This window comes from Anomalospiza imberbis, chromosome 10 (genome assembly GCF_031753505.1).
Source record: "Anomalospiza imberbis isolate Cuckoo-Finch-1a 21T00152 chromosome 10, ASM3175350v1, whole genome shotgun sequence".
NCBI classification, from domain to species: Eukaryota; Metazoa; Chordata; class Aves; order Passeriformes; family Viduidae; genus Anomalospiza; species Anomalospiza imberbis.
Window position 1 is genome coordinate 19828142 of NC_089690.1, and position 24102 is coordinate 19852243.

The window sequence follows — 24102 nt, forward strand, 5'->3', positions numbered from 1 at the left end:
CAGATCCAGTCCTGCTCACATTCCACCACTGCCTACTTCTTTCCTTATTTATATCAGTCTGATTAGATTGCCTCTGTTGTCTTCAACCTGAGCTGTGACCAGTTGAACCTTACAATTGTTCATGTCATTTTAACTGGAAGCTACAGCATTTTCTGGCACTGCTGGTGTCAAAGTCATTACAGGGCAGAGTAGTGTAAATAGCCTTTCCTTGTCTTTTCCCTATTTGCATGGAGCAGGAAGCCTGGAAGGGTAGGAATGGGTGTTGTACCAAAGTGCTCCCAAAGCCTGCAGGAGCAGCCAGGAGTTACCTGGCCAGCAGCCTCTGTCCCCTTGTTTAAGGCCTGATAAGCTCAGCAGAGCTGAGCCCAGTTCTTGGGTGACTGTCACCAGCTCAGACACTGGTGTAGAGTTTTGCATTTCTTTCTGGTAATGCAAGTAGCCTAAAGTTCAACTTTGAACTACTGCTGTTGGCCCTCTACCTGTAGCATTGGCCCTGGCTGTGAGGGGATGAAGATCAAAGCACCTCGGGCTGATGAGAGCCCTTAGCCTCAGGACCAGTCCCTGGCCTTTAACAAGCCCATCCCTTGTGGGAATTGGCTTCTACAAAGTCATTAAATCAGTTTTTGGAAAACCATTAATGTAGTTTGTCAGAATTACTACAATCTCTACTCCTTATTTTGTTTATTTCATCATTATTGAAATAAGTGTTCTGGATAACCTAAAAGTTCTTGTGATTTAGGAAGAAGGGCCTAGAAATACTTTCAGCAGGTTATGAGAGTGAAAACAAACTGTATGTACACTTAGTCACACCGCAGTTTTCTGTGTTGTTGGTTCAAACATTCGTTGCCCCCACTTTGATTTTCAGCTTATGTTCTTCAAGTCACTTTAATTAGCCATTCAAAGTGACTTTTTTTTCACTGATGAAGAGGCAGATGTATTTCAGACAACATTTTTTAAGGTTAACAAAGTATTGATGTTATTCCTGTGATCTCACAGCCTACCTTGTAAGCTACTATTTTTTTTTTCCTTATGGTGGAGAAGACTGAAAAATACAAAATTTAAGACATCTGGTGAGTCTCTTTTCACAGATCTCCACTGGGCTTAACAACAGTTTTTCTTTCTGAAGTTTGGAACCAAAAGAAATAGAGAATCTCACCAACTAGAGCCTATGTGTTTCCCATGGAAGTCCTGCTGTAGGCAGTGGCTGTGTGTACCACAGTGTATTTTTAGGGAGTTCCTTTGGTTCCAAGGATATTGCTCACATGACATGTTTGAAGGGATGTCAGCTGGATTCCTCAGAGTACTCCTTGCAGATTTGTTTGACAACCTAAAAAGGCATGGAATCCCATGCCATTGTGACTGCAACTGTAAATTGGCCTCTGATCCTGGGACCGGTGTCACTTTTGGAGTCTGAAACTGTTGCCGAATGGCAACAGTCAAGTTGTGCAGTGACCTTTCTGCTCTTACGTCCATAACTTGTAACAATTTTACGTCTTAGTTTTACTTACTGTTTTAGAACCAGCTGTAGACTCTCACTTCTTGTTCCCTAGCTTTAGGACATAGAGTGGGTATCATTAAAATTCTGTCTTTAGAGCCTTTGAAGACAATTTACTTCTGATCTGCAGCGAGGGGTTATTCTAAAGCTGTGGCCTAACAAAACAAAAATCTTCAGTGATTTTTGCAGTTCATGGGACTGTAAAGTGGGTTGGATGGGAAGGTACTTTAAAGCTCATCTTATGCCACCCCTGCCATGGTCAGGGACACCTTCCACTATCCCAGGTTGCTCCAAGCACCATCCAGCCTGGCCTTGGACACTTCCAGGGATCCAGGGGCAGCCCCAGCTTCTCTGGGCAACCTCTGCCAGGGCCTCAGCACCCTCACAGGGAGGAATTCCTTCCCAATATCCCATCTGACTCTGCCCTTGAGCAGTAGGAAGCCATTCCCTGTATCCTGTCACTCTATCCCTTGTCCAAAGTCCCTCTCCAGCTCTCTTGGAGTCCCTTTAGGCACTGGCAGGGGCTCTGAGGTCTCCCTGGATCCTTCCCCTCTCCTGGTGATCGCCCCCAGCTCTCCCAGCCTGGCTCCAGAGCAGAGGGGCTCCAGCCCTTGGAGCATCTCCATGGCTTCCTCTGGACTTGCTCCAGCAGCTCCGTGCCCGTCCTGTGTTGGGAGCCCCAGGGCTGGAGGCAGCTCTGCCGTGGTGGTCTCACCTGAGCAGAGGGGGAGAATCCCCACCCCTGCCCTGCTGCCCATGATGTGGGATGAGCCCAGGATGGGGCTCTGTGGGCTGTGAGCACAAACTGCTGGGTCACAGCCCGTTTTTCATCCACCTCTTCCAATTAGCGAGTCACACACGCTGATGTATTTGCGTTTAAAGAGGAAAGGACATACATTCAACTGTTAGGCCTGTCTGGACATTATCATTTCATCCTGGCATGGCACCATCAATACAATCTCAGCAGATCACATTCTTTTCAGGTTCAGAGGAAAGGAATCAATTAGTTTTCATTTCTTGTTTTATAATTTGGTGAATTGGGTAAGTGGTCAGTGACAGAGTATCTTTTTGTTCCAAATAGTGAGAAGGTTGAGTTAGAGTTGGCAGCACTTTGATCTCTAATTTTCCAACCGTTGCAACAGGTTGAATTGTCTTTTCAGTCACCAGGGAATTTGCTTCCAGAAGATGTAAACCTTTCCATTAATATAGAGAAGAAAATATATGTCAGTCACCTCCTGGTACCACTTGTGGGTATTTCAATACCAGATTGAATCTGAAGTCCTGATAAACAAAGCAAGGAGATTCAACTGCCATTAATTTTTTATCTGACTTAAAAAGGATTTAATCTTAGAGATAATGGTGCAGAAAGCCAGGTTGAGTTACTCTTTGTTCTCAAAATTTGTTAATTAATGTAATTTTTTTTCTCTTGCACTTTTTTCCCCCTGAAGGCTCCAGGCTTGTGGGGCTGAAACCAAATAGTGAGGGTTTGTTATGGATGCAGAGATGCAGAAATTTGCCTTACTGGTGTCATATGCTTATTCTAAAAGAATAAGATTTTTTTTATTAAGACTAAAGAAACAGCTTATTCAGGTATTTCACTCTTCAGTACATTTATTGTAAACTTCTAACTGAACTCATGGATTAGAGTTTAATTGTTGATGTTTGTGTTTGGAGTTGCTTACCCTTCTGTCAAATGAATAGTTCTCTTTTTTCTCCTTTTTGTGGTGTGTAAATACACTTGAGCTGTAAAGATTTTTGAATATTTTCTCTGTCCTGTGTTCAGCTCCACTTGTAGCACTTACAGGAGAAAGTGGCAAACAGGAAAGGTTCCAGCCAAGACCCATTAATAGAAGCATTTGCAAACCATTTTGTGTAATAGCAGTGATGGATATTCTCACTCTCAAATTTTAATATTCAGCCCTTTCTTTCCCTCTGGTTTCCATGGTAGCCTGTAACAGCAGGATTATTCTTCAATTATGTACTGTCTGTAAAAATCACTTTATAGAGCTCTGAGCTGGCTACTTCCTTGGGAAGAACAGTCTGCTTTTGGGGAAGGGGAGCAGTCCTCAGCCTGGGAAGTGCTCCCTTCTGCCTGTGCTGAGCAAAGCTTGCAGTTCCTTCTGACTGGAAACAGAGAGAGACATCATGCTGTGATGAAAAATGCATTTAACCCTTAGGGAGTTGGAGACTTTGATCTCATGCAAACAGTTCAAGGTGGCAGGGATTGTGAAAATGGGCAGTCCTCCCTGCATTTCTTTCTTACTTTTGTCAGCCTGTAATAACAGCAACCAAATATTAAGTGTCACAGAATCCCAGGATGGTTTGGGTTGGAAAGGACCTTAAAGCTGCTATTGTTCCACCTCCTGTTGTGGCCAGGGACACCTTCCACTATCCCAGGTTGCTCCAAGCCCTGTCCAACCTGGCCTTGGACACTTCCAGGGATCCAGGGGCAGCCCCAGCTTCTCTGGGCAACCTCTGCCAGGGCCTCAGCACCCTCACAGGGAGGAATTCCTTCCCAGTATCCCACCTAACCCTGCCTTCTGGCAGTGGGATGCCATTCCTCGTTGTCCTGTCACTCCAGGCCTTTGTCCAAAGTCCCTCTCCAGCTCTCTTAGAGTTCCTTCATGCACTGAAAGGTGCTACAAAGACAAAGCCTCCCTAGAGACCTATACAATTAATTACGTGTATGAAGTCTCATTTGTAGGGAAGATGCAAGGAGAAGGGGAAACTGAAACACTTGTATCAGTGGAATGAAGGATGGAAAGGTAAACCTGTGCCTTTCAATGCAGTAAAGTATAAGGGGGAAGGAGAAAATTACGGATTCTGAAAACTGCAAGAAAGGAATGTGTTCTTTTTAGGACACATCTCCATAGAGGAGCTTAGGAAGCAGGAGAAAAGAGAAGGGAGGCAGATATACATCCTAGTGGTTTTGCCTTACTTCAGCAGCCAAAATAGCAGTTTTCTCCTTTTACCTGATGAACATGCTGCTTTAAGGTACTGCAGAATGACGGAGCCAGGATATACCACTGAACAGGGCCAGAAATTACAGTCTAACTCCATTTTTTCATATTCTCATCAAGCAGGTGATCCATAGTGTAACACCCCTTGGTGTTTATGTTGTGAGCTTCAAGGACAATTTCATGGGGGAAAGACAAGAAAGCAATTACTGGCTAAAAGTCTATGTTGACAGGAAGGAGAATGTAGTTCTGCCCAAAAAAACAGGTACTCTATAGAAAACTCAACCTTCTGGTTAAACTTAAAAATGTGAATATGTTACAGGAAGGCACCCTGGTATTAAGGCTTTCAGACATCTTAAACTTACAGTGGGGGGGAGGGAGACTGAAATGTCCTAAAAGGAAAATTTGCTGAAAGTGCTGAAAGCTGTGGGGGAGGGGAATACTGTTAGTTACAAAATACTGGGAAAACGAAATGCCCTTTACAAATTAAAACACTTGATGAAGGTTCTGTTAAAATATTTTGTTTTACAGTATCACTCTGTATTTTCCCACTTTAAAGATTTTTTCCACTAAGCTGTAAGACACAGCCAGAGGAGTTACAGGGTTGGTTAAGCTGGTCTGATGGAAGGTGTTTCTGTCCATGGCAGGGGCTTGGAACAAGATGAGCTTTAAGATCCCTTCAACCCAAACCATTCCATGAGTCAGCTGGCTGCTATATTCTGTGTCTTGCATTTGTGTATCTACCAGGAATTACATGGTGTGTTTACACAGCCATTTTTAATTTGCACTAAATGTACCATTTCAACTATTTCTGGTAGTTAAATCTGTAAGATAGAGGATCCAAAGCAATGTAAGAGGAGTTATAAATAAGAATTTAAGAAATTTTTCTGATTAAATATGCTTTACTTGCTGTGCTCCTCTGTGTTTTTCTTCTTTCCTTTTTACTTAGCAGCACTTGATTAATTTTCCCCCTTGAGTCCACTATCTTTATGTTAATTAATATACTCAGACTTTTCATTCCCTCTTGTATTTCATCTGCCATTTATTACTATTTGTCTTTCAGCACTCTTTTCAGGGCCTGCTGCTTTATTACTTATGCAAAGTTTTGGGTTTCTAGTATTAGTATGTTTATACAGGTGAATCTTTTTTATATTTTGCTCTCAAATACTCCTCAGTGAATCTTAGGCACAGACTGTTGAGAAGCACATTGTGTGTTGAGCTTTCCTAGTTTTCTGCTCCTATTTCCACATTCCCGTTTATATTTGTCCTGTCAGCACTTGCTGTGATCTGTGTGTGTTCCAGCAGTTTATCTTTTCTCAATTCTGAGGTGACAGTTCCCTCTTGCATTGTATTTTTAGAAGCATATCCAGACTGTTATGGATTTTGGCTCTAATATATGCTCTCTCATTCTCTTACCCATGCCAAAACATGTTGAGCAACTATTCATTGTGTTGTTTTAACTTCACTTTTGATATGATGCTTCCTCTTATTTTTCAATAGTAGCCAAGTTCCAACCAAAACTTTAGAAGTTAAAGTTTTCCTTAAGGGCATTTTATCAACAGGGTTTCTTCTGGTTATCTTTGTAGATCCCTTTTAAGTAAAGATCCTTTCTCTGCTCTGGAAATGGCCAATCCGGGAACAGTCATTCATATCAAAAGCTTTTGAGGCAGCAGATAGAAAATCTGTGCCACTCCTGGAGGGGAGGTTTTTCAGATAATATGGGACATGTTTAAACCATTGCTGTTACTAGTTTCCTACTCCTCCTCAAATTGCTTAAAAACTAAGCTCAGAGTACCCAGACTTCTTAAAGTTCATGGAATGGAATCTTGAAGTCCTTGATTTTTTTCTGACAGATTTATATTTGCAATAAGGAAGAAGCAGGAATGGAGCCTAGGCTCTCTTCCCTATGTTTTCTGGTAGGGAAGGGCGTTTTCCTTCTTTGCCCTTATGTTTGGGTTTTACATACCCAAAGAATGTTGTCATACTCAGAGTACCTAGAGTTACAATTGTTTATGTGCTGCTCTTGTGTACATTCATCCATGAGACTGCTGAGAGGATACCTGGAAAATGGGGAATATGCAGTTAGGGACCATCTTGGAGATAGTTTAAATTGTGCAGACTCCTACAGGAACCTCGGGAATAAGTGCAAAAGCAATTTGCAGCATCCTTATCAACCCTCTTTTAAGAATCCCCCTTCCCACACTTCTTCCTGGATTCATTGGCTACAGCAGAGCTGCACACTCAGAGGGACAACAATGTCACCTCCACAGCTCCTGTTCCCTCCCCAGATCATTCTGGTGTCTGTGCTAATGAAGCCACACACAACAGCCGATAGTCTTGGGAGGTTGGTGATTCACCAAAGTTGACACACACAGAGGCTAAGTCAAGGTTACACACAGCATCTGAAGTTTAGCACTTCTTGATTTCTGCTTTAATTTCTAAGCACAAAGATAAGGGGGTTTTTTGCATCTGATTTCTCAAATTCTTTGTGTTTCCTTATAGAAAAAAGCTCTATACATGTGTTCAGATAGTCAGAAGGTAAAAAGGAGCTTTGGGATGGACTAACAGCTAAGAGGAAATGGGTTGTTTGTCCTAGAAAACAGGAAGAAATAATTACGTGAAAAAGGAGAATTCCTCTCATCTTGCATACTTTTAAATGAGGGGAGAGAAAGATAGAGGCATTGCTTTGTGCAAGCTCAGCTAATTTTTTCATTGTGTTTTCACAGGTCATTGTCAGTAAATTCTTTGGTCTTTAATATACTCTAAATAAGTGATTTCATGAGTAGCAGAAGTAATGAAGAAGGATTTCTAATGTATCTGCGTTCAACTTTCCTGAATTACACAAAAGCAGGTGAATGTGCTCATGAGGTGCAGGGTATGTGCAGCTGTATGAGAGACAATATTCTGGATGCTGTGTAACTCCAGAAAAGATTAGGACACACACTGCTGGGCAGGAGGTGGTTGTGCTGCAGGTGAAGCTGCTCTTGAAGAAGCAGCAGCATTCCCAGTGTGGGTCCCTGTCTGTCTCCAGCTCAGTGAGAGGCTGAGATTAACAGAGACTGGGGTCATGGTTCACACCATTCCCCAATGACCTCACTGGTTTCCATTCAATGACCTGCTTTTGTACAATTCATTGGGAGACTATATATCCAAGGCCAGTCAGGTTTGGTTAAGCATAAAGATTACAATTTATTAAGCAGCACAGTTACAGGCAGAAGTGCTCCCAAGTCACATTTCCCTTCTTTCAGGTTAACAAAAAAAGCATAGAAATGTTGCAAGTAGAAGGTGGCTTTCACTTAAAGAGGGAAATTAAATGCTTTAGATACAAGTTGTTTCCATGATGTTTCTGAGTCTCCACTCCCACTTTTTGAAGGACACCAGCTTTCTTCAAATTGACAGATAAGGTTCTTTACCTTTCTGCAGCAGTTCTGCAGTGCTTACAAAGCCTCTGTTTTACTGTTGTTTAATGTGTTGGCTTTTTTCCCATCACTTAAAGGATGTGGGAGGATCCCAGTCAGCCCTGGCCTTGTGCCTTTCTGGATGGTTGAACGCTGAAAAGTAAGGATTGGCTCTGGGAAACCTGGAGCTTAGCAGTCCCTTTGGTGTGCCATTGCTAATAAGGTTTGGCACTGTATAGATACCAAATGCAGACACCCCTCTAGTCCTGATCCTTCCCCTCCACGTGCTGGAGCAGCAAACATTTACAGGAAAATGCAGAGGCCCTGAGGGTATTTCTTCAGAGCTGTGTCTGGGAAGCTCTCATGCAAGTAACAGCAGCTTCCTTGAGGAAAATGAAGAAAGGGCAGGTCTCTCAAAGGACAGGAGGCAGGTGAGCAAGGAGCAGAGTATGCTGGTCCATCAGCAGCTGCAAGGGACTTGTGTTTGGCTTGCTGAGCTCTGTCAGATCTTTGGCAACTCCCAGGTGTGGCACAAAAAGTCTGACCTCTTGTTTCTCTCTTTTTCCCCTCTTAGTTTTCTTATTAGATACCATGTTTTGTAGACTCTAGAGCCTGTCACATCAGTGGAAAATCTCTAGATAATTACTTCTCTTTTTGTGTTTTTTAGGACTTGACTTTCATCTTCCCTACTTTACTACTTCTGAGAAACACTGAGAAATACAGGTAGAAATAAGAGTAACAGATGGTTGAGGAAAGGATCAAAACTCCATCAGGGAAAGCAGAAAGACTGAGGGAAAGAGGATAGACCATGGCTATCTAATCCTCCTGCCATTGTCTTTTGCCTCCTGACTTTCTGGAAAGTGGAGGTACCATGTTTTATGGCATTTTGTTTTATGAGCTGGAGAGATGTTGATGCTGAGTAACAAGAGGTTTGATTCTCTAATAAAGAAAATACCTTTTAGCAAAAACACGTGAAGGCGTGTTGCAATGCTGACAGAATGTGTGTGGGTTACTGCTGAGTTCTGGGAACCTGCGGATGGGACAGGCATATCCATAGAAAGTGGAAGGAAGGGTGGACACTGAAGTAAATGTCCTTGGTTTCTGTGAAAGTGAGCTTGAAGTTCTTTGAAGCATGAAATGTGGGTAAGTGTGATGTGGTTAAGAGAGTCATCCTGGATTTCCAGGAGACCTTCTGGGGAGTCCTCACTCTACTGAGCGAGGAGAAACTTGGCAGCAGCATTGCTCAGCTTTAGAAAGGCTGAAGGAAGATCTTGCTGCTTCCTTCAATTACTGAAGGACTAGAGAGAAGGGAACTGCAGACTCTTCACACGGTTCTGTGCCAGGTAACAAGTTGAAATGTGGGGAATTCTAGTTTGACAGAATGGAAAACATTTCTGCCGTGAGGCGGTCAGGCACCAGAGGCAGAAGGGCGCCCTTTGTGGGTTCACTGTCCTAGGAAAGACTCACCTGATCTAGCTGGGATCTCTGCTTTGGGAGGGGTTTGGACTAGTGACAGTTAGGAATCCTGCTACCTGAAATTATTCTACAATTCTAGACTTCTAAGGAAGGTAAGAAGCTGTTGGTCCTTCTGTGGACAGCATTTGGTAAAAATCATAGGAAACAGAATAGGGATAAATAATACTGTGTTAAAATAGTAATTAAATACTTATTGCTTTTAAAATCGGTGATTAAACCTTTTAGCTATCCAGTAGAATGCATAATAAAGAATCTCTAGTATATGAAGCCTATTCCAGTATGGTGGAACAGAAATCCATTATTTTTCCTTCGAGAAGTACTCAGTGTTTTAAAAACTACTCTGGGGTTTATTGTAGAAAGTACAGAAGTGGTAGAAATCAATTGCTCTCCCTTGAAATGAGTTTATCAGACAGATTGAATGTTTTCAAGGCCATTGTTATTACATTATCCCACACCTGAGCTTGTGTTATAACAATAGACACCTGGTGCCAAGCCTCAGCTTACTCAGCAGGTACTTATAGCCAGTGGAGAACTCCCCCAAGAGCCCAGGACTGGGGCTGTGCCCCAGAGACAGGGCACAGGTAGGATCCTTGTTGTTAACAATGACAATACTGTTTTCTCTCCATTGGTGGCTACAAAAATGCTTACTCAGCAGGCATGTGCTCATGTTTGGGTTTTCAGGCTCTTGTCACATCACCTGACCCCACTGAGAAGTGTCTGGCGCCGCTGCCTTTGCCCCCTCAGCTCAGGTTTGTGCACAGAGGTTCTTCTGTGAGGAGGGAACTTGTGCTCACATTGGGCTCCTTGTTTCAGAGGGAAGTTTGGGTGGGGGCCTGTTCACAGGGTAGGTGAGGGGGGAGAGCAGATGTGAAAACAGCCTGTGATAAAGGCACTCAGAAAGAGGAGAAAGACCTAAATGCACTTAGTGCAAATATTTACATTGTTGTATCTTACACTTAACTTGGAGCTCAGCGTCCACACTACCTATGTTTATATTGCTGAATTTGAGTCACTTCTGGCAGCAGACGCCAAAGGCTGCTTCCACACATGCACTGATAAGTTGTAGTTACTCACATTCTGCTCTTGGAGCCTGCTGTCATTGGGAATAATCTGAAAATACCACCTCTGTGCTTGGCAGTGCTCTGAGAGGCAAAGTTAAGAATTAGAAATAAAGGGAAAATTTCTGTGTACATATATTAGACATGAAAAACCTCTCTCAAACTTACATTGCACCTGCACCTTGAACATTGAATGTAGTTATGACCATCCCACTTCCTAAAGGATATACAGATTTAGAGAGAAAAACCCAAGAATGTGGAAAAGAATGGCAAACAGAAGAATAGTTTTTCATGCATTGCAAAAAGATCCTGGTTTATCAAATAAAATGATCAAGCAGCAGTTTTAGAAATAGAATGAGGTATCTTCTGAAGGAGTGTGGGGCTGAACTGTAGGTTGCATTGATGCAGAGTTCTGTGGAGATGGAAGTTACAAATGAGTTAAGAGATGATGGATCCACTATCAGCTGTTAAATGCAGTAGTCACAGTGTGCCTTAACACTCTGGCGCTCAGGAAAACTCTGAACTACTGCCAAATGTGAGATTTGTGTGATGCTGACTTGTGTTTGCATTCTGCCTAACACCCGGTGCTGATGTCTGAGTACAGGAATCCCGAGGTTAATTTGTTTCATCGCATCCACCAGGAAGATTCCTAACAAACGTCTGCTTAGAGCACGTGTGCAGGAAGCACAGCATGAGCGGTGCTCACAGAAATGAACCTTGGAACCAGCCCTGGGGGAACAGGTGGGAAGTTTCAGCCGAGCATTTCTTGGATGTGTGCTTTTACCTCTCCTCAAGTGTGAGTGTCCTCTGTGGCCACAGACTCCTCATTCAGCCAGGGTCACCTGGGGCGGGGCAGGACAGGACGGCTGCGGGGCCACTTCAGAGCTGAGGCTTCCATGAGCAAAAGCTGTAAGACATTGCCAGAAGCAAACTGCTGCCTTTGGGGCAGCAAAGGCTCCTCAGCTTTCCACTCACCTTCACGTCACTGACTGCTGTTCAAAGTTACCTTATGAAGAGGTTGGTGCTGTATGAGAATTGCTACTTTAAGTCATCAAAGCATGAAAAGATCTCTTATGAAATAATTCAGTGAAAATACTAGATTGCAGATTTAGTGTCTTTGGTTAGTAATTATGTGGCTTCATGTAAATCATCTCTGTGAGGATGCAAAGCAGCTTACTCTTGGCAAGTGCTATAGAGCCATTTCAAACTAGCATTATCAGCCTTAAACCCAGAGCTTTACAGGAGTTTTCTTTATCAAAATTTTAAGACTTAAGCACATTAAGTGTACTGTTTCTGATGGACTAAATTATGTAGGCCTACTTCTTTTTCAACTAGTAGTCTGGGGACTGAGCATGCTTTCTTGCTGAAGAGCATTTTACCAATTTCTGCCTATGACATCCTTTGGCAGTGTTGGCTGGCAGCTGTCAGTCTAGCTGTTCTAAATAATTATGTTACCAGCAAACTATCTGCTCCATTATTATTCTTTCTTTAAAAGCATTTATATCTGCTGTGGAAGATATTTTATCAACATCTTTACATGGAAAGATCTATTGCTAGGTTCATTCTGTTCTGAAAACTGACCATTTTTGCTATATCTCTTTTCCTGGATTTAATCTGAAACCTCTCTTGCATATAATTATTGCACATCAGCTCCTTTAAGAAAATGAGGGAGATCATTGTAGGATTTTGAAAATGTCTCTGTGTTACATAAATGTATGATTTTTAGCTGGTTATTGATGCCTTATGGAGCTCCAGGGGGGATGTGAAGCACTACTTGACAGAAATAACATCAACCCTTGAACAGACACACCAGATCTGTAGTACAACACCTCCCAGTCTGACACAGCAGTCACATTTAATGGTGTGTAGTTCTTTGGATCACTACTGAATTCATTATTTTTTCCCTTTTTTATTCTTCTGACATTCAACATAGTTTAAGCAAGTAACAAATTCTCACACATAATTGCAGATTCAGTATTTCGTAGGATCTGTTTTCTTTAAAGAAGGGATGAAGTTTCTGTCTCTTTATAAATATGTACTTTTTTCTTTACAGCAAGGGGAAACAATTGGATTGTCAGTGGCATACATCGTTCTCTTTGTAAAAATCTCTGATTATCTTTAATGTATTTCTTCCCATACTTGTAATGAGGAAATCAGTGCCATCACTGCTATCTTCTGGATCAAATAACATTTTGGATTTTAAAAGAGATTTGCAGTTCAAATCATATGAAATGCTAGCTATGTATATAAAGTTATCAACTCCTTCATATCATTCAGAACTTTGAACTTCCAAGTGTAATACAGAATTGCTCTTAAAGTGGAATAATTGTCATTGAATTTGCATATCAAAAATAGCAAGGATTTGATATTAAATTCCACTGTATTGTACAGTGACCCCAATGTTAGTAAAAAACAATTAATACATCCTCCCAGGTTTACTGATAACCTTTAATGATGCTCCTTATAAATACTGACAATATTAACATTACTGATTGTTTTAAGCACAGACTGATGGAATTGTTTAGATTGGAAAAGCCCTCTGACACTACTGAGTTCAGCCCTTCCCCAGCACTGCCAAGGCCATCACTCTCCCATGTCCCCAGGTGCCACATCCACACAGCTTTTACGTCCCTGCAGTGATGGGGGCTTCAGCACTGCCCTTGTCAGCCTGTGCCAGGGCTGGACAACCCTTCTGGTGAAGAAATTGTCCCTAATATCCAACCTAACCGTCCTCTGGCACAGCTTAAGGTTATTTCCTCTTGCCCTGGTGCTTGTTACTTGAGAGAAGTGTCTGACCCCAGCTGGCTACCACCTCCCTCGAGGCAGTGAGTCCAAAGGTGTTCTTTGCACCTTCTTACTGAGGGTGCCCTCGATCCCCTCATCCCGATCGTGGCTAAAGACACTAAACAGGAGTGCCCCCAGCACTGGGCCCTGGGGACAGCCTTTGTTACCAACCACCACCTGGGCTCCATTCCCCCTGCTCCCTGGGCCCACCATCCAGCTGCTTTTTAACCCCGTGAAAACTCTGCCCATCCAAGCCATGAACAGCCAGTTTCTCTGGAGAGGGCTGTGGGAAATGATCAGAGGCTTTTCTGATGTCCAGGTAGACCTCTTCACAGTCCTTCCCTCATCCCCTTAGCAGATCATAGAAGGAGGTCAGGTTGGTCAAGCAGGACCAGTTTTTCATAAACCCACACTAGCCTGGTCCCTAAAGCTAAAATTTTTTGAAAACTCTGAGATTATACTGAAATTTCCATAGTGGACAAGATGTCGTCTTCTAGGCTAAATCGATGTGAAAGGACAGCAGAAACAATTAAGATAATTTCTAAATTACAGTAGGAACAAAGTGTTTCCTTTGTTATGTCTAAGTTATATAAACCAGAATAGTAATGGATTTCTGGGCCTGGTGTAATGAAAGAGGCAAAATTGAACATACTTTAGTTGTGGTCCCTTGGAATGTCCTGTTCTCTCCCAGTGACAGTGTCTGTTGGATGTACATGCCATGGTGGGCACAGAGTGGGGTCTGTCGGTGGCAGACAGGGAGCAGAGAGCACTAAAGGGCCAAAAGGACAGTGAAAAGACTCTTAACAACCAAAGTTTCCTCATTCCACAGTCATTTCCACAGATTTCCTTTCCGATTTTCCCAGCTTTAACAGCACCTTGCAGTGAAGGTGGCAATGCTAATGTAGTTCTCTGTAATGACTTTTCTGGTTTTCATTCAATTCCAAAAAATTGCCTGGAAGGATTTTTAGCAAAATCAAGATCTGAAAATTCAGGAAAAGGAGTTTGTCACTAAATCCTTGTCCTGTGTAATGTTTGCATTTGTTCTGAAATCCAGAATAGCTTTCTTGACAATGTCTAGGTGACACAAGGGGAGAGAAGCCAGAAGTTTCTGCTGGAGACATCTCCTGTGAGCCACCAAAACAGGAAGGCCAGATACAAAAAGCTTTACTACTCTTTATACTTGGTATATAGAGTTGCATGATTTACAGTAGTTGGGAAAGGGACTCAAACTAGTGAGGTGCCATCAAGGAGTAGAATTAGAGCAAGTTAAAGATTGTCCAATGAATTCTTACAGTGTGGTGGTGACAAGTTTTTGATACAGAAAATGAAAAACACAAGTGGAAAATAATCTTCTCTACAGGAAATTCTCATCATTGGGATGGGAATTTAATGAGAATAATGATGATAATAATAGTCCTAGTTCTGTGAGAGCAGAGTGAAGAACAAAACAATAATGGTCTTCAAAAGAGGATGGGAAAAATAGATATAAAATTTCTGTGTGGGAAACACAGCCAAGACAAAAAAAAAATACAGTCCTGTTCCAAGATTTCTATTTGAGACTCAACTGTATCCTAAAGTAAAGGAGGAATAGGAACTAAAGCAAGGGAACTACTTGTTTCATTCATGTGCTGTGCAATGGTCTGAAAATCATCATTTTATGGAATTTGAAAAATCAAATTACTGAAGGTAAAGATACAAGAATTGCAGGAGCATGATGATAAAAAGCAGAGCAATTAATCACATATGTAAAAATGAAGAGTAACAAAATTCTCTTCTGATATATAGCAGATTGATAAGCAGAAGGTCAGTCAGAGAATTGGACTGCAGCAAGAGAGCACTTTTTGTGGCTGTACTGTGTGTAAGGCCTTCACATTGCAAAGAGGTTTTACAGAATACATTCAAACATTTTTGGTTTTGTTGTAGGAGGATACTTAGGTCAACCATTAGAATTATTTTTAACAGTTATCTATGATTCTGTTTGATAAGGTTTTAATTGCACAAGACTGTACTTATTTTTCCACTGGGATTCTTGCTGATTCATTCAGTAAGAGTTCACTGGCAAAAGCTGCTCTAAGGATGAATTGGCTGTGTGCCTTATAGGAAGCTTCTGTCTTTTGAATATTGCTTCACTGGCAGCAGAAGTTGGGCAGTGTAGAGTCCATGCAGCAGGAAGAACTGGGGAGTAAATCAGTGAAAGGGTTTTCTATTCCTACATGTGTGGAAATTCAACCAAATACTTGGACTGACTTCTTTCTCAAGTCTCAACCTCTGGTCTCAGCAAAGAGTTTCAGTTTTTAGGGACTTTTTAGAAAGTCAGGAGCCCTGGTGGGATTTAGGAATCTCAGCATCTATTTGGATATGCTTCAACTGCCCCACTACTGCTTCTATTTAAATTAATTATTAACACCTATTGATTCCAATGAGGTAAGGGCTAATTCACTTTTCTTACGTGATCATGAGCGAGCCACAGAAAATGAACTTTTCTACTGGCCTGAGTAATTTTTGGGTAGATTCAGGCAGCTGTCTTCTGGAAACAGTCAGTGGAAATGCTACAGCAGAGTATCCTGACCCAGGCTGAGCACTGAGAAATCATGTGCTCCTGATGGTTTGACTTCAGTCTTTATCATCTATCACATGGAATTTGTCAGTACCACTTCTCAGATGATTGAAGACTGCACTTATGGACATTATAGAAGTGGATTATTTCTTATGATCTAAATTTTAAGTGGGACAAAAGGTATAGGAGTTGCACATTGAATGATATCAAGGGAGATAAATACTGCCTATCCAGCAGTTCTATAATCACCATCCATCCTCACACATATTTTATTAAACTTGCCCTCTCTTGGCAATTTCAATTAGGTTGTGGTGCAGTGGTCCCTACTATTGACTTTGAGCTGATGCAAAAGAGCACATTTTGGGTTTTATGTAATTTCCTGGGCAAATCTCCTTGTGTCTTCTCTCAGAATAAATTTTTCTCCTGTTTTTCCAGTTTGTGTGTTTGAGAGATCAGTCTAATCAGTTACCATGAATTTAAGGTACCACAATTAATCCTCCTTTGGCAGGGGATTGTGGGCTTATTTCATACCCATTCGCGTCAGTCTTGAGCTGCAATTTTCTCACTGCTTTTCTTGCAGCTTATTCACTGTGGACAGGTGGTCTAAAAGAGAAGGGATGAAATTGTCTGTGCAGCTTTGGTGAATAAAGGTCCCCATGATGAAAACTGACCATATAGTATGGGTAGTATCCTCCATGGTATATAATTTATTACCATCAGCAGTTTACATTTCAGGAGTAAGTGACTGTAAATGGGCTCCTAGAGCTGATGTTTCTTTCATCTGACTTTTCTTTTCCTGTAGAAATCCCAGAGGTGCCATGTGCAGGAGGCCACTGGAGTGTGACACTTGGTGTGATAGTGTTCCCTGATTGCCAGCAGTGGCCAGCACCAGTACCTCCTGTTTGCAGCAGGAAAGGCACTCATGGGACCACCTACATGCCAAGGGTAACCCTGTTTAACTCCTGGTGGCAAAGGCTGGTTCTGCTCAGACTTGAGGGCTTTCGCACCCTCTTGAAGATCTTTGTTGTTGCTTTGCTTTTTTACAGGGCTTACTAATAAAACTGGTTATTCTTCTCACTCTAAATACACTGAGTCCATGGTGTGTTGTATCTCCCATAGATACTGTATCTGGTTTTGTACACAGTTTAGGGTTTTTTAAGGTGTATTCATCCAGTTTTGTATAGGCCTCTTTAGTCTTTCACTTGTCTCATTGAAATTAAGTTTTGTGCTCTGTATGGGTTTTTTCTTTTCACTCTTAAAGGCTGTGTTGTGTTGGGTGCTGTGATTATTGACAAATTATGTTGATACCTGTTTTATCTGAAAGTTAAACTGGAATTTGGTCATTAAGGAAGTAAATGTCAGCGAGAAGACTTTTTAAAACACAATGTATGTGATTAGGTTTTATCTGAGAACTTAGTCCTGAAGTAAAATAGGCTTCTCAATTTTTAATGGATTAAGACAATTTCAATTCTTTTCACTAAATACAGAGTGAGAGCTTCATGGCAGAGGTAAAACTCAGCTTAGAAAAGGACATGAAGCGCCTTGAGTAAGGTAAAGACTTCAGGGATGCATGCCACTCCTCAGTTGTACTCTATAGACAATGTTACATTTTAAGGATTCACCTGAAAATGGGAACATTTTTCTTTTCACTAATCATAAAAACTATGGGTTTGAATAATGTTGACCACTGCAGTGCTGAAATGTTGTGGTGACACCATGAAATCTGAGCAAAGCCTTCGTAGCATACTTACAGTGTTAAATGAGTTTGCCAGAAAAAGAAATGGGACTGTGCTGTGGTTGGGTGGGGGAGAGATGGTGGAAGGAAAAGCAGTCAGGCCAGAGCCATTGCCTACTGCCAGTTAAGCAGAAACACCCCTTGTGCTTTCCATGACTTCTGTAAACTGAGTCCTGAAAAGCGGGGGGAAGAATGGGACAGGACAGTGGGTAAGCGCTGTTCTCCACTCCGAGCGCTTGCCAATGCTCCCTTGGCAGTGTGGAGCTCTTGTCCACCCTGGCAGCCCTGGGAGATGTCAGGAGTGTGTCTCCTGGTGTGCACACCCCTGCCTCCTGGTCCCGAAGAACTGTGCCGCTTTTTGTTGGAAGGTGTTGGAGGATCTCCCCAGCCTCAGCTATGGCACCTCTGCGTGGGGATCAGTGACAGCCTCCGAGTGCCCAGGGAGGGATGGCGCTCTCGCTTCTGCTCGTGCAAGGTAAACATGGCCATGACTGCAGAGAAACTGAGGCTATGGCAGGTTACTAGAAGAAGCCATGAATAGATAAGAATAACATTAGAATCAGGGCTATAAACCAGTAAAATAGCAAAGGTCACTAAGCTCCTCTTTGACTGAGGGTTATGCTGCCAGTGGGAAGAGCAGCAGACACCAGCATGCTGTGGGGGAAAGGGGCGTTCCTGCAGCAGAGGGGGTTTGCAATTGTACCTGTCCACTGTTCTGAGACATACTGGGAAACTGCTTCATTCAGCCAAAACAAAACTTTGAGGATTGGGAGAAAGATTAAAATATATCTGCATGTACAGATGATTTCCAAGCTGAGAAAATATATTTTCAACTGTCACCTGGTGCTATTCTCTTGGGTTCCTGGTTTTATGTTGATATATTGCATTAGTAATTGTTTGTTAATGATAGGGAAATTACCATGCACAAATTTAAATTGCCATTGTCAGAACTGAGGTTGACAGTATTGCCCAGAACAAAATAGATAAGAAGTATTATTTCCGGAAGAAGCAAAGGCAATTCAAGAAATCAGTTTTTAATTTGCTTTGTACAACTGTGTCCATACTAACATAGAGACACTTGGTGTGCTCTGACTGTGTTTGCGTGTTTTGAAATGTATATATTTCTAATGCTCTTTTTTAAGGAATAAAATACCAGAATGAAAACATTTGCATAATATTTAGTATATTTAAATTATCTTTATTTATCCTTTGTGGAGTGACTAATACTGTTAGCTGTTAAGCTGCTTCTATTATGGTCTGAATTTTTGAAGCCATGCAGTGGCTTATTAATCCAGTTGAACTTTTTGCAAAACCTGAGAGACTTACTCTTTGTAACATTAATGATGTTGGGGTGGATTTTGTAGCTCTGCAGTTTGCTTAATTTTTCTGAATTTCCTCCATTAACAAAAGATTATGAAGTGATGAAGAGAAGATCATGCAGCAGCAGCAAAAAAAAAGATCTTTATGTTGCCCTGGGTTGTATGGTTAGACATTTAGATAGTGTCTAGTTGTGGAGACAATAATATGTCAGAATACTTTATTTGTATACTGATTGAATTTTGATCAAGACACAAGAATTTTCATTTATAGCTATTGTGTTGTTCTATTGTCAATTTTGGTAACTTTGATTTGCAATGAAAAATTAATCCTATCAACTCCAGTGTTCAGGTAACAAGGAAGAGTGGAAAATCTTCATGAAAGAATAACAGCGATGCAGTTGCTGCTTCTGGTGCTGAGCTGGCTCTAGTCTTGGCTGAGCCCTATGGAGCCTCTGGGTTTGGAAAACGTGCCTCAGTCAATAAACCATGCTGGTCCTGAGCTGGACAGTGTGAAAACTCCCAGTGGGTGCATAGAGAACGTGAATATCTGTCATCCAGGGCACTCAGCATGGAAAGTGCAGAACCACCAGGAGTGGCTGTGAAACTGAAAGATGCTGCTCATTTGATTTTGCAGACAAAATTGAAAGCCTTGGGCAGCTGCAGACATAACACAAGCCCTCCATGGTTATCACTGCTTTATCACTTCTGCTTGGCTGCAAAGAGTGGAAGGATGGAAAATGGTACTAATTCCTCATTTGAAAGCACATTACAGGACAGATGAGTTCTCTTTCCCTACTTCTTCAAGAGACAGCTTTTTTAAAAGCATTCCTGTTATTGTTGCACTCTGCATACTCTTATATGTATCACTGAGCTGTTTGTTCAGCAGCAGAAAAACATTGATATTTTGATGTAGAAAATCATGTTGTGTTAATTTCTTTGTTCTTTCATTACATTACAGGTACGGTAAGAATTGAAATGTTCAGGAACATGCAAAATGCAGAAATCATAAGGAAAATGACAGAAGAATTTGATGAGGTAGAGTACACAAATAGTTGTTTGAAGCATTATGGAATATATTACCATATACTTCTGGTTTAAATTAAAAATGCAATGGGCAAGTGGATAATTAATGTCTCAGTGTGGGAAACTGCACTGACAAGCAAAGCAGCAACTTCAGCTGTTGGATGCAGAGTAACAGGGCAGAGAGAGGTTCATCAGAGCAGGCAGGAAGAGGAGCTGGAGAACCCTCATCCCTCTGGGAGTGGTGGTGGCATTCTGGGTGCTGAACTTCAGCTCTTGGGAGTGCTGTTGTACAACAAAGAGCTCCAGGTTCTTGACACATCAGATTCATGAGACAGGATTGCAGCATTCTGCTCTGTTTTCTCTGTGCAAATTAATGTTTTGTGCATTTTAAATGGCAGTTTAAACCAAACAGGAACTTGACATGAAAATTACCATTTTGGAACAGCGATAACAGAAAGTAATACTCTTTCAAAAGATCTGAGCATTTTGTTTGAAACAAGTAAATTACAACTCAGACTGGGTATCTTCTGTCAAAATAAAAGTGTTCCTAATGGTGAATGCTTTTTAGCTTTGAGATTTTTGAATTGTGTTTTCTTTGATTTTGGTGTATAAAAAGCTGAATATTCTGAGCGTTCATTTTGTTTAGTGAGGAAAACTAAAGCTGGAGCAGGAATTTCTGTAGGACAGCCATGTCACTGACCTGTTCTAAATGAATGCCAAGGCTGTGATTCAGAAAGTTAAGCAGGAAAACAATAAATACAAGAAATGCTCTTTTTCAGGATGTATTTATACACAATTTCCTTCTTTGCCACAGTCTTGAACAACAAAATGTTTCAGTTAATTCCTGACTACAGCCATAGGGGTGCTCCTTTTGTTGCGTGGTTGTCCCATAATTGATGGTGGGAGTGTTTTTCGAAAAAACCTTTCTAAAAACTGCCAAAGTTTTTTCTCACAGGAGATAAAAAACTCTTCCTATGAATGTACTTGAAAGCAACATCTCTCAAAGAGTTGCAGTCACTGGTACATAGTCTTTCTTTCTCCATTGCCTAAAACTTTTCAGAACATCTATAGTTCTAAAAAAAAAGTTTCAGTTCCAGCTTCTGCCTTAACGTTTGAATGGATTTGTGAGAGAATTTGTGGGGCTTAGTACAAAAGCATAAAATTGTTAGTCCTAGGCTGCAACCCAATGAATATTTTGAAATCTGGAATAAACTGTTGGCACCTGTAATAGCTCCCCCCGTACCCCAGAAATCCCTAACTTCCCATTGTTCCATGAGTGCTGCAGGAATTAGCCGGCTGCAGGCCTGAATTTTGCATTTATGGCAGGGATTGAAGTATTGATTTTCCTCCTCATGAGTGGAGAAATGCTTGTGCAGGTTTTCAACGATGGAAATAACTTTGTTCACAAAGTTCACTTTGGGACAGGGAATTCTATGGACATCCATTGGCTGCACTGTTTGGCTGCTTGGCTTGGGAGTACAGGTGTTTTGTAGGTGAATTCCCTCGTAATTTTTGTGCTAGAGCTGGCAGGTGAACAAAGACTTGGTTAAGTTTGAATTTTCTAGGCATGGGGCCATCAAGTATCGTGTCAGCGTCACTAATATATCCCATTTTTATTGGTATTCAAGAATAAAAGATTCATGAAGTGACTTTATTGTAAATTTATTCTTCCCTTTTCAGCCAGATGAGGTGTTCATGGTACAATCTTCATAGGCTTTTCAAAAGAGTTGTCTGATGTGTACTTGTAGGTTAAAAATATACCACACAGAAATGAGTAGTTACACACAGCACTTCAGATTATGAGGATCTGTTCCAAAAGACTGCTTATACACACACCTTGAGGAAGCATATGTTATGTACCAAAGTTCACCTGTAGAGATCCATTAGGTCATTTTGGTGTGGTTGAAGTGGGTGTGATTTGGTTAAATGTGATGGCTAAAGGGTTTTCTGCAGGGGAATGTTGTTTATGAAGTTCAGATTCAAGGTTGTTTGATTGCAGCTCCTCTGTGCTGACACTGCTGCCTTTGCATGTTTCAGTCTGGGTGATAAGTCCTGAGGAGGAAAGTGTGTGTTCCTCACAAAACGACACAATAAATGTGTGCAAATGGATGTAACTTTGGTACTACTGACTTCTTAGCTGGCTGAGAGATTCAGGGTGGAGCATTACTGCCTTGACGTTTTGGATACTCTGGAATTGGCTTGCAAATCAAGTGGTCAGGGAGATTTATACTCAGGCTTTTTCACTGAGCGGGGGAAAAAGCATTTTCTGATTGTGGGGGAACAGTCTCCCTGTAATGCAGTATATATAGTGAAGGTAGTAAGAGCAGACCTGGCGAGGCGTTAAATGAACATGCCTAGTCCAATCTTGTAATCATTTTTTGAAAATGAAGAGTCTGAATCTGTAGTAAAACTTCCATTACTGTTACCAGAAGGCAAGTTTTACCACTAGAAAAAGGCTGCATTTACAAGATAAAACAGGGTGGTGCTTGCTTTCTGATAAGGAAACTGTAAGCTTGAGTAAACCATACTCAACTGTAAGCTCGAGCAAAGCAAAGTTTTTGGGGAGGGGCAGCCAGCTGATTAGAATATTAACCTGAAGTGGGGATGGAGAATGACACAAACTGTCAATCACACAAGCCTTTTTATAAGTTTTGACCTTAAATACTTTGAAATATTCCTGTCTCATCCTTTACTCCCACTTCCTAACTAAGGATACAAGGAAGAAAATTGGGTCTTGATACTTATTTTGGACTATACAGAGCCAATACTGCAAGTAAAAAACAGTTACAATGATGTCTTTGCAAAAGTGTTTCATGCCACTGAGCCTCCTTGTCCATTGAAGAATAACGTGTTGTTTTTATTTGTTATTTTCCTTTGGCTTGAAGGAACAAGATGATGTTTATTTTAGAACCATAGACCACAATGGCTACACCAACATTAAAATAAATCAAGTGGGAAGACCTTTAATACTTGATTTTTTTCTTCTTTTGTTCTGCAGGACAGTGGTGATTATCCCCTGACCATGCCCGGGCCTCAGTGGAAGAAGTTCCGCTCCAACTTCTGCGAGTTCATCGGGGTGCTGATCCGGCAGTGCCAGTACAGCATCATCTACGACGAGTACATGATGGACACGGTGATCTCTCTGCTCACCGGCCTCTCCGACTCGCAGGTCCGCGCCTTCCGGCACACCAGCACGCTGGCTGGTGAGTGAGCTGCCCACGAGGGCTCTGTCGCAGAGCTTGCTACTGCTTATCCACTGCCAGGAGTACTTGGATTTGGATTGAGGTGGACCCCGACCAACATTAAAACTGTGGCAAGCTTCATCAAATCCAAGTACAACTGTATTGTACAACTATATGTTGTATGGTACGACTATACTTCAAACACTCCTTTCTTATTTGGAAAGTAGTTTGCTGAGGCACTCAGGGATTCCTGTCATCCCCAGGGCCTCCAGTGAATCCTGAGAATCGGGAGTGGAGTGCTTATGTCTTGCATTTTGTTATTAATTGTTCACTTGTTGTACAGAATGTTGGAGTAATTATATATTTTAGAGTATAAATTTATTCTAAAGAAGTGTCAGAACAGTTGTATTGTAAATGAGTTTCCATTCACCAGAAAAGATAATTTGTGTTTCTGGAGAAGCATAAGGTTTGGGCCGTGGTTGTAGGGCTCCCTGTCTTCTGCCTGCAGTCACACCACCTTCAAGTGCAGCTGCCTCACCTAAGGAAAGCCTTGGGTCTATCATTAAATAGAAATGGCTTTCCTTGTGTATTTCACCACACCTCTATGAGATGTCTTCTCTAAGAGGGATGAATTGCTCTCCACAAGGAACTATATTTCCCAATTACAAAGCACTACCAGAGTGGCTGGCTTGGGTGTAGGTGTCTACAGCTGGTCATGTCAGATGATAAGAAATTGGTCTTATTGCAAGGTTCATAGATCATACCAGATACTTGAAACTATTAGAGCAGACATTTGTCATAATCTGAATGTTTCTATGGCCAGTATTTATTACTATTTAGTCTTCCCACAATCAGCCTCATACACATTTTTTCAGTTTCAAGTGTACCAATACCCAGTGTTAAAAAATACAATCAGAATTTATTTAAAATTTCATCTCTTGTTATGAATCAAAGAAAGAGGCAAATTTCCAGTGATATTGAAAAAACAATTCTAGATTTGAGTGGATTTTGATTTTAAAACTGAAACCCAAACCCTTCAACTAACAGTGACTGAACTCCTTTGGAAATGCATTTCCTTGTGTTCTTCATCACACTTAGCAATGGGATGGCAAAACCAT

General features: G+C 41.5%; 1 protein-coding gene across 3 annotated transcripts in view; it reads left to right on the forward strand.

Annotated features, from left to right (window-relative positions):
- The window catches only part of STAG1 (STAG1 cohesin complex component), a 168889-nt gene that overhangs the window by 75315 nt on the left and 69472 nt on the right, over positions 1-24102 (forward strand). For all 3 annotated transcript variants that reach the window (XM_068201087.1, XM_068201089.1, XM_068201088.1), the window contains exons 6-7: positions 19738-19814; positions 22801-23005. In XM_068201087.1, coding sequence (XP_068057188.1) covers positions 19738-19814; positions 22801-23005 — 282 coding nt within the window. The remainder of the gene's footprint in view (positions 1-19737; positions 19815-22800; positions 23006-24102) is intronic.